The sequence below is a fragment of the Epinephelus moara genome, chromosome 13, assembly GCF_006386435.1.
Source record: "Epinephelus moara isolate mb chromosome 13, YSFRI_EMoa_1.0, whole genome shotgun sequence".
NCBI classification, from domain to species: Eukaryota; Metazoa; Chordata; class Actinopteri; order Perciformes; family Serranidae; genus Epinephelus; species Epinephelus moara.
The window spans coordinates 13,172,775-13,188,621 of NC_065518.1; the positions used below are offsets into that span (position 1 = coordinate 13,172,775).

At 42.0% G+C, this 15,847-nt stretch overlaps 1 protein-coding gene across 8 annotated transcripts in view; it reads left to right on the forward strand.

Moving 5' to 3' along the window:
• ctbp2l (C-terminal binding protein 2, like) overlaps window positions 1-15,847 on the forward strand; it is a 141,152-nt gene that overhangs the window by 120,537 nt on the left and 4,768 nt on the right. For all 8 annotated transcript variants that reach the window (XM_050060996.1, XM_050060995.1, XM_050060999.1 and 5 more), the window contains 5 exons: window positions 285-429; window positions 3,767-3,973; window positions 9,074-9,288; window positions 10,632-10,762; window positions 14,515-14,642. In XM_050060996.1, the coding sequence (XP_049916953.1) occupies window positions 285-429; window positions 3,767-3,973; window positions 9,074-9,288; window positions 10,632-10,762; window positions 14,515-14,642 (826 nt within the window). The remainder of the gene's footprint in view (window positions 1-284; window positions 430-3,766; window positions 3,974-9,073; window positions 9,289-10,631; window positions 10,763-14,514; window positions 14,643-15,847) is intronic.

Here is a 15,847-nt window from a genome sequence, read left to right on the forward strand (position 1 = left end):
GAGAGGCATCTCTGTGCGCAAAGTTTCATGTCTACGACATACGGAGCATGAGATATGCCCATTCAAAGTTTGCAATTTCAATCGGTTGCTATAGCGCCCCCCTTTGGCCAATTGATGCAGTATTGCTTCATTCGCATCCTCCCATGACCCTCTACCACTGTGCCAAATTTCACATGGATTGACCAAGTCAGTGAGGAGAATAACGTGGAACAGACACACAGACAGAGTTTTCGTCATTACAGTAAGATACACACTAAATTCTGTGAATGTGTTTGCATCTGCAGGTGCTCAACGAAGCAGTGGGAGCTATGATGTACCACACCATCACCCTGACCAGAGAGGACCTGGAAAAGTTCAAAGCCCTACGCATCATCATCCGCATCGGCAGCGGCTACGACAACATCGACATCAAGGCTGCTGGAGAGCTGGGTACGAACTCTCAGAGCTGCTAAAACATGACCAGTATCCTGTCACATCCAGGAGTGCATAGTGTCTAGTGGCGTTGTGTGTGTGTTTGCCAGAATATAGAACAGAAATTGTTTGTGAGTCATGTAAGGATAAACTTGTATTGTGTCTCGTGTCATATGTGCATGTTTCTGTTTCATGCACGTTGTATTGATTTCTTTACGAGGAGATTTATGGGTGAATCAGTGTCTGCTTATTCGCTTGCTTGTTCATTAAATGCATCTGGCACCAGTCTTCAGATAAAGGGGAGTCTGAGGGGATATTTTATGACGCCACTGCAATGTGACATGTCAAAAACTGCAGTGATTGGCCAAAAAGGGGCGTCGTATTTAGAGGTCAAAACACAATCGCACAATTGATAGTGACTTTGCCTGAAGGGGAGGCTGCTTTGGACACCGTGTTTACTGTTTCCTTGTGTTTTTTTTGTTACTGTATGGATTCTCAGAACGGTATCAAAGGCTGAATTAAAGAGTCAGATGAATGGCGGGCATCCCACTGTGAGCCAGAATGTTCAAAGAGACAGAAAGGGAAAGACACACAGAGAGAGGAGAGTTCAGTCTTCTCTCTGAACAGCCACCCAGGCTTATATCAGCAGGCTGGTGGCTCAAACAGCCCTTACAGTTGACAAAGCTGCCATTTTCCTGCCAATACGAGATACTGTGTCTAACTGCCACCCACTCACCGAAGGCGCTCTGCCTCGCAACGCAGGAGTCAAAAGCTATCGTGCCTGGAGAAGGCGGCGCTGATATGGCGGCTGTTCTCGGGGAGAAGAAAAGGGGCCATTGATTGAGCGGGCTCTGGCTATTTTTTGCTGTCCAGAGACGGCTGTGCTGTTACTCTGAGATACAGAGTGGGATGAGGACATTAGAGGAGAGCGAGGGCAGGCAGAAGTGCTTAAGTGTCGATAATGGAAATCTTTGTGTTGTTGGAGGATAGGCAAGGTAATACCACAAGGTCAGAGGTTTGAATACTCTGAAGGTAACAAAATTATTAACATTCTACTGGAGACGTCTTGACGGAAAGTGGCTAAAACTTGCTTTATTATGGATGTGCACACAAGTTTAGACAGAATAGGGCAGACTTTCCGTGCGGTTGTGATATGATTATATGTTCACATCATGTTTTCATTATACAAAATTCTAGGCAAACTGTAATTAAAAATAACCCAAATAAGTTAGTGAAGTTTTTTCCTCTTCGTTCTAGTGCAACACACGTCATTATGCTGAACATTTATTTGATAGTTTTACTAGATCTGCACCAAATAGTTCAAAGCTTTGAAGCTTCTTTCATAACGTTGACTTTTAAATTCTAAATCAACAGTCTAGCGCTGCACAGGTTTTTCTTTTTATGTCCATTCTGTTTTAACACAGTATTTCTGCACAGTCACAGGTAAAGATTGCATCACACTTATATAACGTTGGCTGCAAAGGATTATTTGCCAAACATTTTCAGTAACCCCAGAACATTGTTAATAGGTATGCACAATATTGAGTTTTTTGTCGATTTTCAAAAAGCCAACATGTAATAAGTCATTTGACGGATAACCTATACAGATATTGATATATCTGCTTTTTTCCCTCCTAATTTAAGTGATCATCAAGTCTCTTCTGAGTGGAATTAACATATTATGCATGCACACTCTTATAGTGATGGCCCACCAGCAGAGACATGAAATACAGTACTTTTCAATGTATGTAATATTTATTGTCCAAAAAAAAGAAAAAGCATGTTGGCTGATTCTGATAGTTCATTTTAAAGCCAGTATCGGCCGATATCGATGACGTGCCGATAGTATCAAAGAAAAAGAGATTTTTAATCTTATGTTTATCATGCATTCTTAGCCGTGAAGTCCAAAAGTCAAAGAAGTTATTGAACAAAGATAGATGCAATCTGGAAATCCATCGGTTAAAAAAAAAAAATTAATATATATATATATATATATTTTTTTTTTTCTTCCTTTCTACAATGTAGATTGCAGAATATGTCTTGAGAAATTAAGATAGATGTAATCATTTCCAAAATTCACAACATGTTTTTAATCGAAAGAAAATTCTGCTGCAATCCATATTTATTTGAGTTTAGCCTTTTAAAAACAACAAATTCACCGCCGTCAAAAAAGTGTCTGCTCTCCAGCTTATCTTACACATTGGGAGGCACACACCTGTATTAACGGGGCAGTCAAGCAGCAATCTAACAGCACCAAAAAATACATTTATGCATTAAATAAAGTCGATTTAATACAACTTTATTCATATAGAAGATTTTGTTCAAAGATTTTTAAAAACTTTTCTAGGGTTTTGACTTCATGAAATATGGCGATGGACATTTGAAGCTTGATTTGAAAACCTCAATAGAAACTTCAGATGTGAAAAAAGACACTTGGTACAGCCCTTGATTTTACAGCACATGTAGTTTTGCATAAATTCATCATGTGGTGGGGCGGCCATTAGCTCACCTGTTAGAGCAGAGGCGCCATGCACAACGGCTACGGGCTTGATTCCAATCCACGTCCCTTTGCTGCATGTCATTCCCCCTTTCACGCTATAGCTGGCGTATCAAATAAAGGCAATAAAGCCCAAAAAATCTCTTTAAAAAATTATCGTGGTGATACATATTGTTAATAGAGGACATTTGTAATCACTTACTGGCCTGAATTTACTCATATCTCAGTTCTCATGACGATATGTATTCAATTAAGAGACCAGAAGAAACGTCATCAGCCAACAGCCCAGTATATTGAACTGGTCATACTAGTGCTTCTAATGGTATTTACAAGAATCCACCAAGCCTGAATAAAAACAACCAATCAGAGCCAGGAGAAGTCTCTAACGCAGCTGTCAGTCATGTCAATCACTGCTCATGCACACGCTAAAAGGAAAATTTAACTAACTTTAGCTTGCTTTTTCTCGTCAGTGTTTTTCTGTTAACTTGTCTTTGCCGTGCACACTGTTGTTCACAAAGGAGGGCTGGTGGTTGTTTCACTGCCGTTGTGTTTGCAAAGCTCCTTCTGAAGCTGCGTGCTGAAGATATTGAGCTTGACTGAGACTTTTCCTGCCTCTGATTGGTTGTTTTTGTTCAGGTGCATTGGATTCTTGCAAATGCCATTAGGAGCACTAGGAGGAGCCTGTCTCATGTACTACTGTCAGGATACAGTGACAGTTTTGGGAAATGTGACAAATAGTTATTTTTATAAAAAGCTACCAACTGAACCTTTAAACGGAACAAAACAGTGCGACTTACATTGGAAAAATTAGGATAATGATGTTGATCGGATGTTGATTTTCTAATGTTCTTTCTTCAGGCATTGCTGTGTGTAACATTCCCTCGGCAGCTGTGGAGGAGACGGCAGACTCCACCCTGTGCCACATCCTCAACCTGTACCGGCGGAACACCTGGCTCTACCAGGCTCTCCGGGAGGGCACGCGGGTCCAGAGTGTGGAGCAGATCCGCGAGGTGGCGTCCGGTGCCGCACGCATCCGTGGCGAAACCCTGGGCCTCATCGGCTTCGGTTAGTATCATTTATTCTGCTACTTTTTTAACCTCCCTCTCATGTCTGTGTTTTCACTCCCTTTCCTCGCCCTCTGCTCCGTGTTTTCATATCCTCTCTCCGCTCTGTGTGCCTTCTGTTTTCCTGCCCTGATAAGGTTATTTTTCTCCCTCCGCCCGTCCCACAGATTATCTCAAGGTTGTCTGTTTCGCCTCCCTCCGGGCTGACTTCCTTTTCTCTGCCACACTGTTCTCTCATCCCCATGCTCTAATGCTCACCATTATATCTCCATTATTCTCTCTTCTTCTGTTTTCGACTCTTCTCCTCTGTCACTGCGCTCCCTCGACACCTTGCCCTGCCATAATCAGGCCCCTCATGGTAGACTGGATTCTGCCTGCGTGTGCTTGTTACAGTGTGTTTCCCCCTCTCTGCACCTGTTTTAATGCTGATTGTGTGTGTGCATCGTTCTACCCTGTCTGAACATTAGTGGGCTGACAGATGCTTTGTCTTCTCAAAAGCCTTTCCAGAGTGCCACCTTATCTCTGTGTCCACATACACTCCCCACACACACACACACACACATACAAACACACAACCTCCTCCCCCCCTACAGGTCCCAGACAGCCTCCTAGACTTACTGTGCCCAACAGCAGGTCCTGGCAGGGAGAATGTACCCCCTCTCCAATCTATCTCTTTCTCACCCAATCCTCCCACCTCCAGCCTCCTCTCCCGGTCTTTCTGGCTCAAGCCGTCTCCAAAACAATGTCCATTGTCAGCGGGAGGTTGGGGAGAGCGAAGGCCTCCTGGTGTTTGTTTGTAGGACTCTGCACATCAAGCCAGCTGCACAACTCTTCAGGCTGCAAACACACCGAATTAAAAAAAAATTCCTCTGGCTCTGGGGCGACAATAGACTGAGGAGTACTTAAAGTACCAGCCACGCCAATGTTTTAGGCCTTTATACTCTTGAAGTAAGTGTTGGGAAACTCAAGAATTTATTCAATTGTAATAGTTTTGATTTGGCAATAATCCTGTTTTAGTTTTACACTAACAATGAGACCATCGCTGAGCTTCAGATATAAGGATAAATTAGATTAAATGAAATGATACTTCTTAAATGATGATAATTTTATCTGGGAATAGCCACCATTTACCCAAGCTTTTTAATCTTTTTTTGTCATCTTAAAGGGACAGTACGCCCCAAAATTAAAAACACATATTTTTCCTCTTACCTGTAGTGCTATATATCAGTGTAGATTGTTTTGGTGTGAGTTGTTGAGTGTTGGAGATATCGGCCGTAAAGATATCTACCTTCTCTTCAACATAATGGAACTAGATGGCACGCCACTCGTGGTGCTCAAAGTACCAAAAATTTGCTAAGTGTAATGCTACGTTGCTAATGGGCATGTAGCTACTTCCATGTTTCAGATGGTAAGTTATGTTTGTAGTCGACCAATGAAGGTGAGTTTACATATCACCTTGGGTTCGTCCTTCACCTTCTCAAAATGATCCCACACTTTGGATTTCCTGCCCAACATGTTATTAACTAGCCTGTGGAATAACCGCAGGTACCAGCCCTGGAAATTAGGGGACATACATGACGTGTCATCGACTGCCTAGAAATGCGAGGTTGGGCCCTGAGCGCTACTCATATGGCGGTAGGTTGCATCTGAGGTTCCTAAGCAAACTTAACCATCATTATACAGCCTATTTATCAGCAATCTTGAGTGCAGAGCTGATCTTCTTCCAGGAGCTGTTTATAAGTGTGTAGGCCTATTGTCCGTGGGACAGATGTAAAGCTCTGGGTAGCCCTGCACTAACATGATCAACTTTTCCATATTTATCAGACTGAATATGTACAGAAGAAGGGAAAGATATCTGTCAGCTGTGATTGGTTTGTAACGTGACTCCTGTCTGACTGCTGAGCGTGGCCACTTCCTGTGTCTGTCCTTTCAAATTAAATCCCCACATGGTCCAGTCATATAGGTTTTGATTTATCTTGATGAGTCGCAGCTCCTAATAGAGTTTCACAATTGTTTTTTGTTTTTTTCTGTGACTAAGGGACCATTGAAATCTTGCCGACAAATGACCTTTTCTGATCGTCTAACATTGTATCGACTACCAGGGGGCAGCCCTACTAATACAACCTCATTGCCAAGCTATAGTTGGTGCACAGTTAGGACCTTCACTGACGTTATCTGTTCAGGAGAAATCCACACCAACAGCACAAGACCCCAACAGACCATTTTCTGACTGCCAGCTGTGCACATTAACACTGAAAAGCAGCATTCTTCCCTTCATGTCAGCCTTGACCAATCACTGCCACATCTGCCACATCGCCAACGGGTGGGACAGAGTCGATTTCACAAATCTTTGTGTCGTGGCCTCACATTTGAGCGCAGTGTCGTCCTTGTCCTTTGACTGTTGATAAATGAGCAGCACAAAGCAAAAGTCTGCCACCGAGAGTTGTGCGGCCGACCCTCTGGTCACAGCACATTCTCTCTTTTAGTGGCATTGATTGGTGCGGAAAGGTAGGGAGAGAAAGGAGACACTGGACTCTGCAGTATCTCTACATGAAAGGAAAAATCCACACAAAAACACTAATGGTTTACTTAAAGTTTGTAGTGCTTCTGATTTTTTTTTTTTTTGCAGATACCGAAACCATCAGCTGCAAACCCTAGACGTTATTGTAAATCCCTCAGAATCAAATGGATGCCGCTTCCCTTTAAATCCACCACTTTGCACCAATTTTCCAACAATCACACAGGCAGCAAATCGTTGTAGAAGAAGCAGAGATGCCAATTCCAACGCCCTTCCTGCAGCCTCTGTAAATCACATTGTATTGCAGCCACAGGACGACCTGGTCTGTTTCAAACTAACTGAAAAACTCATTCCCCTGCTGATGCTGATGTCTGTATCGCTCTTTCAAGCTGTGCTTTTAACCAGCAGCTGAATGCAACAAGTTCATGCCTGTGCTCTGGTTGATCATGTCAGAGAAGGTTGATCAGAAAGTTCACCATCGTGGAAAAAAAATTGACTGATTGTTTATTTATTAGAAGGAGTCTTTGTGCTGCCGTCTCTGATGGGCTGAGACTGAAAGAGAAAACAAACAGAACGATTCTCCTCGACTTTGACGCCTAAGAGCAGGACACAATGCTCCATCACAAAGAGAAGACTCGGAGAGTGCGAAGGACTTTATCGATTCTTTTCACCAGCAGCAACATGCAACTCTCCGTCACTCTGCAGCTGCTGCTGAACAACAGAGTCAACAACAGAGCCGAGACTCAGCCTACACAACAAATGGCTGCGAGAGACAGAGGGAGAGGCTCGTATGATACGGAGTCAGTTTCTGATTCACCGTCTCACAGCCTCAATTAGAAAGCAGTTACCTCACATTGTCCTCTTCCTGCAGAATTATTTCTCCATCATGACTCCACCACTTATCGCTCGTTGATCATTTCCTTTCTAACAACAACAACACATCTCTTATATTAATCTCTTTTAGACATAAAAAATGACCTTCTAACTTCATAAAGGAGACAGATTACTTAAAAATGGACGGCTTTATTGGTTATGTTTTATGTTTATGGTGTTTTTTTAATATTTTGCTCTTTCGTGATCATTGCTTATTAAACTGGAAAGATGTTTAGTTGATTTAGTTCAATCAGGAGAGGCTCGCTCTGAGAGAGAAGAATAGTTAGTCACATGTAGACGCCATCGTGATGTCATCTACTCCAGGAGGGTGGTAAAGAAGTAGCAGATAAGGGACCCCCCCTGTATGGAGTCTAGACGCTGGTGGTGGTGCTGATGAGACAAGATGAAGGGTGTTTTAACATGTAGTCCGTTTAAAACAAACAAAACTCAGTCCTCTTAAAGTGCACCAGAAAGTAGACCGACAGCAAATGGACTCAGTTCTTTTTGTGTTCACGTTGTCAGTTCATTTCAAAGAGGACTTACTTCAGCTCTGATGGGCCTCACGCCTATTTCTGTTCACACTATAGCCTATGTTAAATATATATTGGTGTAGTTCTGTTTTTACTTTGATGTGACACTGCAGTGTGGTTATGAAGCCCCTCGTTTCCAGATTAACTTAAAATTGAAGGCGTTTCAGTGCTGTAGACTGCTGCCGTTTGATGTATTCTACATTCCACATCTGGAGACGTGCAGTATCTTCCGTGCACCAAACTACTCCTCGTCCTGCGTCCTTGCAAGCGTCACAGGGCGACCTGGTTTGTTCACATATGCACAAAAATGCTGGGTCACAACTCTGAGTCCGCTCAGAGGGCTGAAAGGACCAAATGTATAATACACCCGAAGAGGGAGCGGAGGATCTGGAGCCCACATTTCCACCTTTTTTTGATTAGAACCTTTGTTCTCAAGGATGCATTATCAACGTAGAGAGTTACACACAGTAATAGCAAGATGGTGGATCGTGTTGATTACCTGCAAACTTTTTGTCCGATGATTTCTCACCTAATGTCTCTTGTTGCCTTCTCCATGCTGTCTTTCCAACCTGTAGAATATTACACGCACACTGATGTCATCATGGTTCACGCTTCAGGTCAAGGAATACCTGCTATTTTTTTGGGTTCCAGCTGGGAACCTACTTTTTTTTTATTCTGACCTTATTCATTTTTGGTCAAATTGCTCTTGGGTGCAGGAACCAGAACAGAACATCATAAGTGCTAATATCGTAGGCAACTGGACTTGCTTGCATTTCTTGAAGACGTTTCGCCTCTCATCCAGGGTCCCACCTGACTCTAATGACTCACAAGGTGGCCAGGTGGGTCAACGACTCTCATTGTGACCTTAACGACTCACGTGAGAGCTCATGTGACCTCTATGACTCTGCAAGGCTTCCTACCCACACGGGGTCATTTAGAACTGAAGAAGCTTCTTGGATGAGAGGCGAAACGTCTTCGAGAAACGCAAGCAAGTCTAGTTGGCTACGATATTAGCACTTACGATTACCATGACCTGGATGACTGAGAATCTTCACCGACCAGAACAGAACATGTTTCATATTGGTGTAAAGCGGTATCAGTCATTAAAACTTTGTCTCTCTTTATTTGTGTTTGACTGTGCACATAAATAAACATGATTCCCTTCTCCCTGTACCCTCAGGTCGTTCAGGCCAGGCAGTAGCGGTGCGGGCCAAGGTTTTCGGCTTCAACGTCATCTTCTACGACCCCTACCTGCAGGACGGCCTGGAGCGCTCGCTGGGCGTCCAGCGCGTCTACACCCTGCAGGACCTGCTTTACCAGAGCGACTGCGTCTCCCTGCACTGCAACCTGAACGAACACAACCACCACCTCATCAACGACTTCACCATCAAACAGGTACATTATTAAAACGCGACGCATCACGCAGACAGAGCCGAACATCCCGTTGAGCAGCTGTGACCTGACCTGGGCTTAATGCAGTGCTATCTAACAGGTAGACAAGCAGAGCTGCTGGTGTATTATTACTCTGTCAGCCTGGAGGCTGTCCTAAAGAGCATTATAGAGAGTAGAAAGAGAGAGCGGGGAGAAAAAAAGAGAGCGGAAACGGCAGCAGCCTTCTTGCCTGCACATTCCCTGCTCTTTATCTTAAGCTCCACCAAAGCTGGACACAAATTCATTCCTTTGCTCTGTCAAATGCAATTAGCGCCAGCCCACGGCTACAGCAAATATATCGACTAGGCTGCGCAGCAGGGGGCTGCGAGCACTGCGAGGGGAAAGTGCTGTTCTCTGAGTCAATAACTGCACTCCGAGGCGCCGCCTGGGGTGACACCTGCAGGGGTGCCGGGGAACTACATAGGCTGAAGAGGCATCTCCCTTCTGTCGATTTCTCCCCATGTTGCCACTCACTGTTTTCTCTTTGTCTTCCCTCTCGTGCGTCCCTCTTCCTGCGATTTGTGAGTTACAGTGTATGTGGACGCAAACACAAGTGGGTGTGGAGTAAGAGCCTAACCTAGTTAACTCTGTGTCTTTTCCAAAGCTTAAGATTCTCAGCTGCCTAAGTGCTGCAATGAAAGAACACTTTCCTCTCTTTCCTCACCAAAAATCTTGGCAGTCGCTCTCGGCTTCTAAAGTGGAAACGTGTGTGTGTGTTTGTGTGTGTTTGTGTGTTTCTGTGTGTGTCAAAACCACCAAGGCCTAATAAAAGACTGCCTGCCAGCGTAAAGGCTTTTCATGCCCCTGGATTTCAGCTTTTGTCAAGATTAAGGGATTACTTTCTTCTGAGCATATTCATTTGATTTTTTTTCTTCCTCCCTCTTACACTTTTTGTTGTGCCATTTTTTTTTTTTCCCACAAGCAGCAAGGGGTGGTGGCGCTGCCTCATCTCTCAGCTCACCCCTCATCCTTCATTTCATTTCTTGGTTTTTGGATAAAGACTGTTCTCTATCCCACATCTGACAATATTTTTCCCCAGGTGCTGTCTGTCTCCCAGATCTTTCAGGTGTCAGGCACAACAAAGGTGTCGCAGATATTTTTTATTCTCAATTCCTGTCCTGTGTAATATGTTTTAAGACCTCCGATCCAGATTGATGTGTCGTGTTAGATCAAGCAGATTAATTTGACTGCCAGCCTGACAGACACACAAAAACAACCACATCTGGTCATTTGTCTGCGAAATAACTGGCTGTGTCTCTGTTTATCTGTGTTGATTTGTTTGTGTTTGTGTGTCTCGTGCACTGCAGATGCGTCAAGGTGCGTTCCTGGTTAACACCGCGCGGGGTGGCCTGGTGGATGAGAAAGCCCTGGCCCAAGCGTTGAAGGAAGGCAGGATACGTGGAGCCGCCTTGGACGTCCATGAGACGGAGCCCTTCACGTAAGCGTGCACACACAAATATCCCTCACAAAGGCAGACAGATGAATGCTTCACTTACAGAGACGGATACAGACAAGGAAATAGATGGGTGTGCAAGGAGGGAACGAAAGCAACAAATTACAGACAGTCAAAGAGACAGAGAACCTTAAACAGCCGAGGAGAAAGACAGTCAGGCAGGCGGGCAGAAACAATGGCAGACATATGACGAGATAAAGACACCTCTAAAAGGCTCCTTCAAGGCTCTGAAGGTAATGGAATTCAGGAGATGGAGAGCTCCCTTTATTTCCGTCAGAGGAAACTAAAAACTAAAGGTGCAGGTGGATGGTTTAGTGTGGAGACGTTCAACAAAGGGTCTGTGTTCTGGTCTATAAGCGTCCAAGCCCAGTGACTCACAGTAAACTGGGAGACAGTAAACATGGAGGGGATGCCAGTTAGGTGCAAGAAGGTGAACTAGTATTGGTTCTTTCGTACTGTGGAAAAGGAGGAGAAACTGGTGGAGTTTAATTTGTATCTGATCCACCAACCAGCACTTATTTTAGTGAGAAATCTTAATTTTTGAAACAGTTCACGTCTCATTTCAAAGGTTTCCTTCTACTAAAATAGCACAGCTAATCAACAGAGGCTGGCAGCAAGTTGAGGCAACAAAATCCAAAAATAAAGTCTCTATGCAAACACAGTTTATCTGATGCTGAATTGAAAAGAATGCTTCTACATATAGGTGTTTCGAGACCAACATGTTTTTGCAGACACATAAGGGATTGTTAAAATGTCATATTTCTTAAAGGAAGTTTAATGTTTTTGCGAAATCTTACAGTGTGTGACTGAAAACTCATCGAGGACTTTAGTTTTTTAAGTCTTTTCAAAGTCTTTTCAGAGACTTCTAGTGTATGGTGTGCATTAGTAAAAGAAAAAATAGTATTTATTTTGATAGTTATCTTAGATTTAGTCCTAGTCTTAAGATGAAAATTATTATTAGCTTTAGTCCCATTTTAGTCATTTTTATCCTTTATAGTTATAGTCAACGAAAATTCATGATATTTAATGCAGGATTTATACTTATGCGTCAACGTAGAGCCTACGCCGTACCCTACGTGCACCTCCCCAGAAATGTAACGACGCATTGCGGTGACGCAGACCTCCTGTCTATTTCTGTAAGCTGAAACCATTTCCCTCAGTGGAAACAAAGCCTTTATTTACTTTAATTTCATAGATAAGAAACAATAAATTGTGAAGACAATAAAGCCTCCACAAAAATAGCATCTTAAGTCTTGTGTGTGATTTATCCTGGCTTCATATGAGCAGAGGAAATCTCTGCTCGTTGCTAGGCTAATTTACGCAATGTAAAATGCCATAGGCTTGTGCTAATAACGTTAGCATGTTGTATTTGTTTGGAAAACTTGTTTAGTATAAGACAATTGTTTTGTCGGTGAACCTTGTGAGTTGTAATGGAGCGGAATTTGAGTAGAGGAAAAGTCCGCTAGCTGCTAGGCTAATTTATACAATGTAAAATGGCATAGGCTTGTGCTAATAACATTAGCATGTTGTATTTGTGGGGAAAATGTGTCCAGATAAAGACAAGTGTTTGTCTGTGAATGCTGCGAGTTATAGTGAAGCTGATTTGTGTACTTGTGTTTGAAACTGTCATTCAGTCAACTAAACTTTACAGCACTTCACAGAAACTCCGTCCACAGACGCACCTGTCATAAATGCTCACAATGGCGTAGGCTACGGCGTAGGCTCTGCAGAAGCTGACGCACAAGTACAAATCCGGTCTTAGTCAACTTTTATTTTTTCAATCTTTAAGCTAATCCAGTTAGGCTAGTTCATGTTTCAGAAATTAGAATCAAGTTGACAGCACCACTCCAATGTGTCAACCCACCACTAACATTTTTGCCTTGTTTCATCAAGGAGAATGAAGCATAGATTTTGTCATAGTTTTTATTATCAAGATCTGTTTTTAGCTCGTTATTGTCTTGTTTTCATCATGAAAAAAGGTTGCTGACGAGAAATATTCATCATAGTTTTGGTCAACGAAATTAACACTGTTTAAAATATGGCTACAATCAGCTCTGCAAGCTTTACAGTGGTGAAACTTTCTCTGAAATTGGAGCCTAACTGAAAAAATATTACACACATTCATCCTTTTACTTACCTCTCCCGCCTAAACATCACCCTTTATCTCTCCTCCTGCTGTCCCGTCGACATAATGCAGCTTTGAGCTACAATCTCCATTTCTATTTCCTCTCCTGCTCTCACCGGAGGGCAAACAACTTGACACACCTCCCAGTTTTCCACCTTTCTAAGAACCATGTTCACCATCTCAGGGGGTGACTGGTGTTGATGTGTTGTTCACGCATCAGGAGCAGTCAGGGAGTTTGGAGGCTGCTTGTTTCTGGCCGGCTGCTCAGCTGACTGGCTGCTCAAGAAGACTGAAACCCAGCCCGATGAAGCTGGAACTCATGCTCCGCTGACCCAATATGTCAACAGGGGAGGGTTTCATAACTTTGGCCCTCCATCCCACGCGACACGACACTGATTCAGGGCATCACTGAGGCGTTACACACCATACACAACCAGGCGAAGTGTTACAAGGATAGAGGAAGAGGTGGAGAGGGAGCTGATCTGTTTTTCAGTGCCACACGAGTGGACAGAAACGAGGGAAAGGAAGTTTTGGAAAAGATTGTGGCGTGTGTGAATAACAGGATCTGACATTTTCTCCTGTTGGCCATGTTTCCAGAAAATTGTCATGCAAATTGAACAGAAACATTTCATGTTGTTTGAGGAAACACTGAACGGTAATTAGTTACAATATGAAATGAGTTGATGCACATGAACGCTCCCTCTGATTGTCCTAATAATGAATAACGTCTGCCATATTTGATACTGTCACACAACGCAAAAACAAAAAAATGCCCATGGCAATATTTTAATGCACAAACTTGCACTGGCTATGCAAAAAAATATAGCAATAGCAGGTGTGATGGGGCTCAGTGGAGAGATAATATCTACATCTCAGAATATCCAGTGTCACTGTTCAGCTGTTGGGTGTAAAATGAAACAGTTGTTGGTTCGTCCATGCTAAGCCGCTGTCATTTATTTGACAAAAGCACTCTATTTGCCTCTTGCTATTTCTCAACATGATGTTTTTATGACAATTTTTCCATTACGTGAGCATTAATCCAATATCCTTTATTTTACCAGGTAAAAACTCATTGAGATTTAAAACCTCTTTTCCAAGAGTGGCCTGGCCAAGACGGCAGCACAATTAAAAGCTTAACAACCCCCTCCAGACATGTTATAAGACATAAAAATACAAATGTTTTGATTAAAAATTTGTGTCAGACATGTTGCTTACACAAAAAGCCCTTTAAATATGTCGTTACAAATTTTTGAAATTGCATCTTCTCCTTCCACGTTAAAAACAAAATCTAGAAGCTAGGAATTCTTTGCTGTAAAGTCTATTCTCAATGTGCTGGAGGGTTCAGGATTCTGCGCAGAGAAACCTTCCCTCTCCAGCAGATGAATGTGAAAACAAACTTTTAAGTGTCAAACTCATTCATCATTCTGTACTGTGAAGGCCAAACAACAATAAGCAAAACACATTTAATGGAGGGGGACTTTCTGTGACACCGGGAGAGAACATGCATTCATTTTATTCATCATAATTCACAAGAAAAAAAGTCTTCTTACATAATACATTTTTTTCTTATTTGCCTTTTTCTTCCTTTATTTTTCCCCTCTGCGTGTTGTAGTTTTGCTCAGGGCCCCCTGAAAGACGCCCCAAACCTGATCTGCACACCACACACAGCCTGGTACAGTGAGCAGGCCTCTCTGGAGATGAGGGAGGCTGCAGCCACAGAGATCCGAAGAGCCATCACTGGTACGTAGTCACATAAACAGATTTAAAATCTATTCTTGTTACAGCTCTAACACAGCTTTTATACAGGCATTTTGAAAAAAACTTCAATACCTTTTCAGACCTTTTCTACAGACCCTTTCCATACATTTAAAGACCTCCCTACCACCTTAGGTCCTAACTGGTGACATTGGTAACACATTAAATTAACATTTATGATACATTGATTGTGAGATGGTAGATCTAAACACTCTAAGTTTGTGCTGGACAACTGTAACAATACGGCATCAATCAGATACACATAGAAATATAGTATGCCATACAAATAACATTACAAAATGTCAAAGTATATTATGCTATAATAAGTCATAAAAAATGTTATAGTGTAGTGTGGCATGTAAATTTCATAAAATTATCATAAAAAGTGTCATCATATAGTATGACGTAAAAATGGCATAAAAAACATCATAGTATGGCATGAAAAATCTGAAAAAGTGTCATAGTATGGTGTGGTATAAAAATATCATAAAATGTGTCATAGTACAGTATGGCGTAAAAGTATCATAAAAATGGTCATAGTATACTATGGTGTAAAAATATCATAAAAAAGTTATAGTTTAGCCTGGCTTAGAAATAGCATAAATAGTATCATACTATGGCGTGAAACTATAAAAAAAAATGTCATAGTTTAGTATGGCTTAAAGGTATAAAAAATGTCATAGTATAGTATCCTGTAAAAATAGGGTCATAGTATTGTGTTGCATAAAAATGTCATTAAAAAAGGTCATAGTATGGTATGGCGATGAATTATCACAGTTAAGTATGGCTTAAAAATATCAAAAAACATCACAGTATAGTATGGCATAAAAATATCATAAAAAGTGTCTTAGTATAGTATGGTGTAAAAATGTAACGAAAAACGTCAACATATCATGTCGTCCAAAATCATGAAAAAAAGCCATAGTATAGTATGTCGTCCAAAATCATGAAAAAAAGTCATAGTATAGTATGTCGTCCAGAATCATGAAAGAAAGTCATGGTATATAGCATGTCATCCAAAACCGTGAAAAAAGTCATAGTATAGTATGTCGTCCAAAATCATGAAGAAAACGCTATAGTATAGTATGTCGTCCAAAATCATGAAAAAAGTCATAGTATAGTATGTCGTCCAAAACCATCAAAAAAGTCACAGTATAGTATGTCGTCCAAAATCATGACAAAAACGTCAT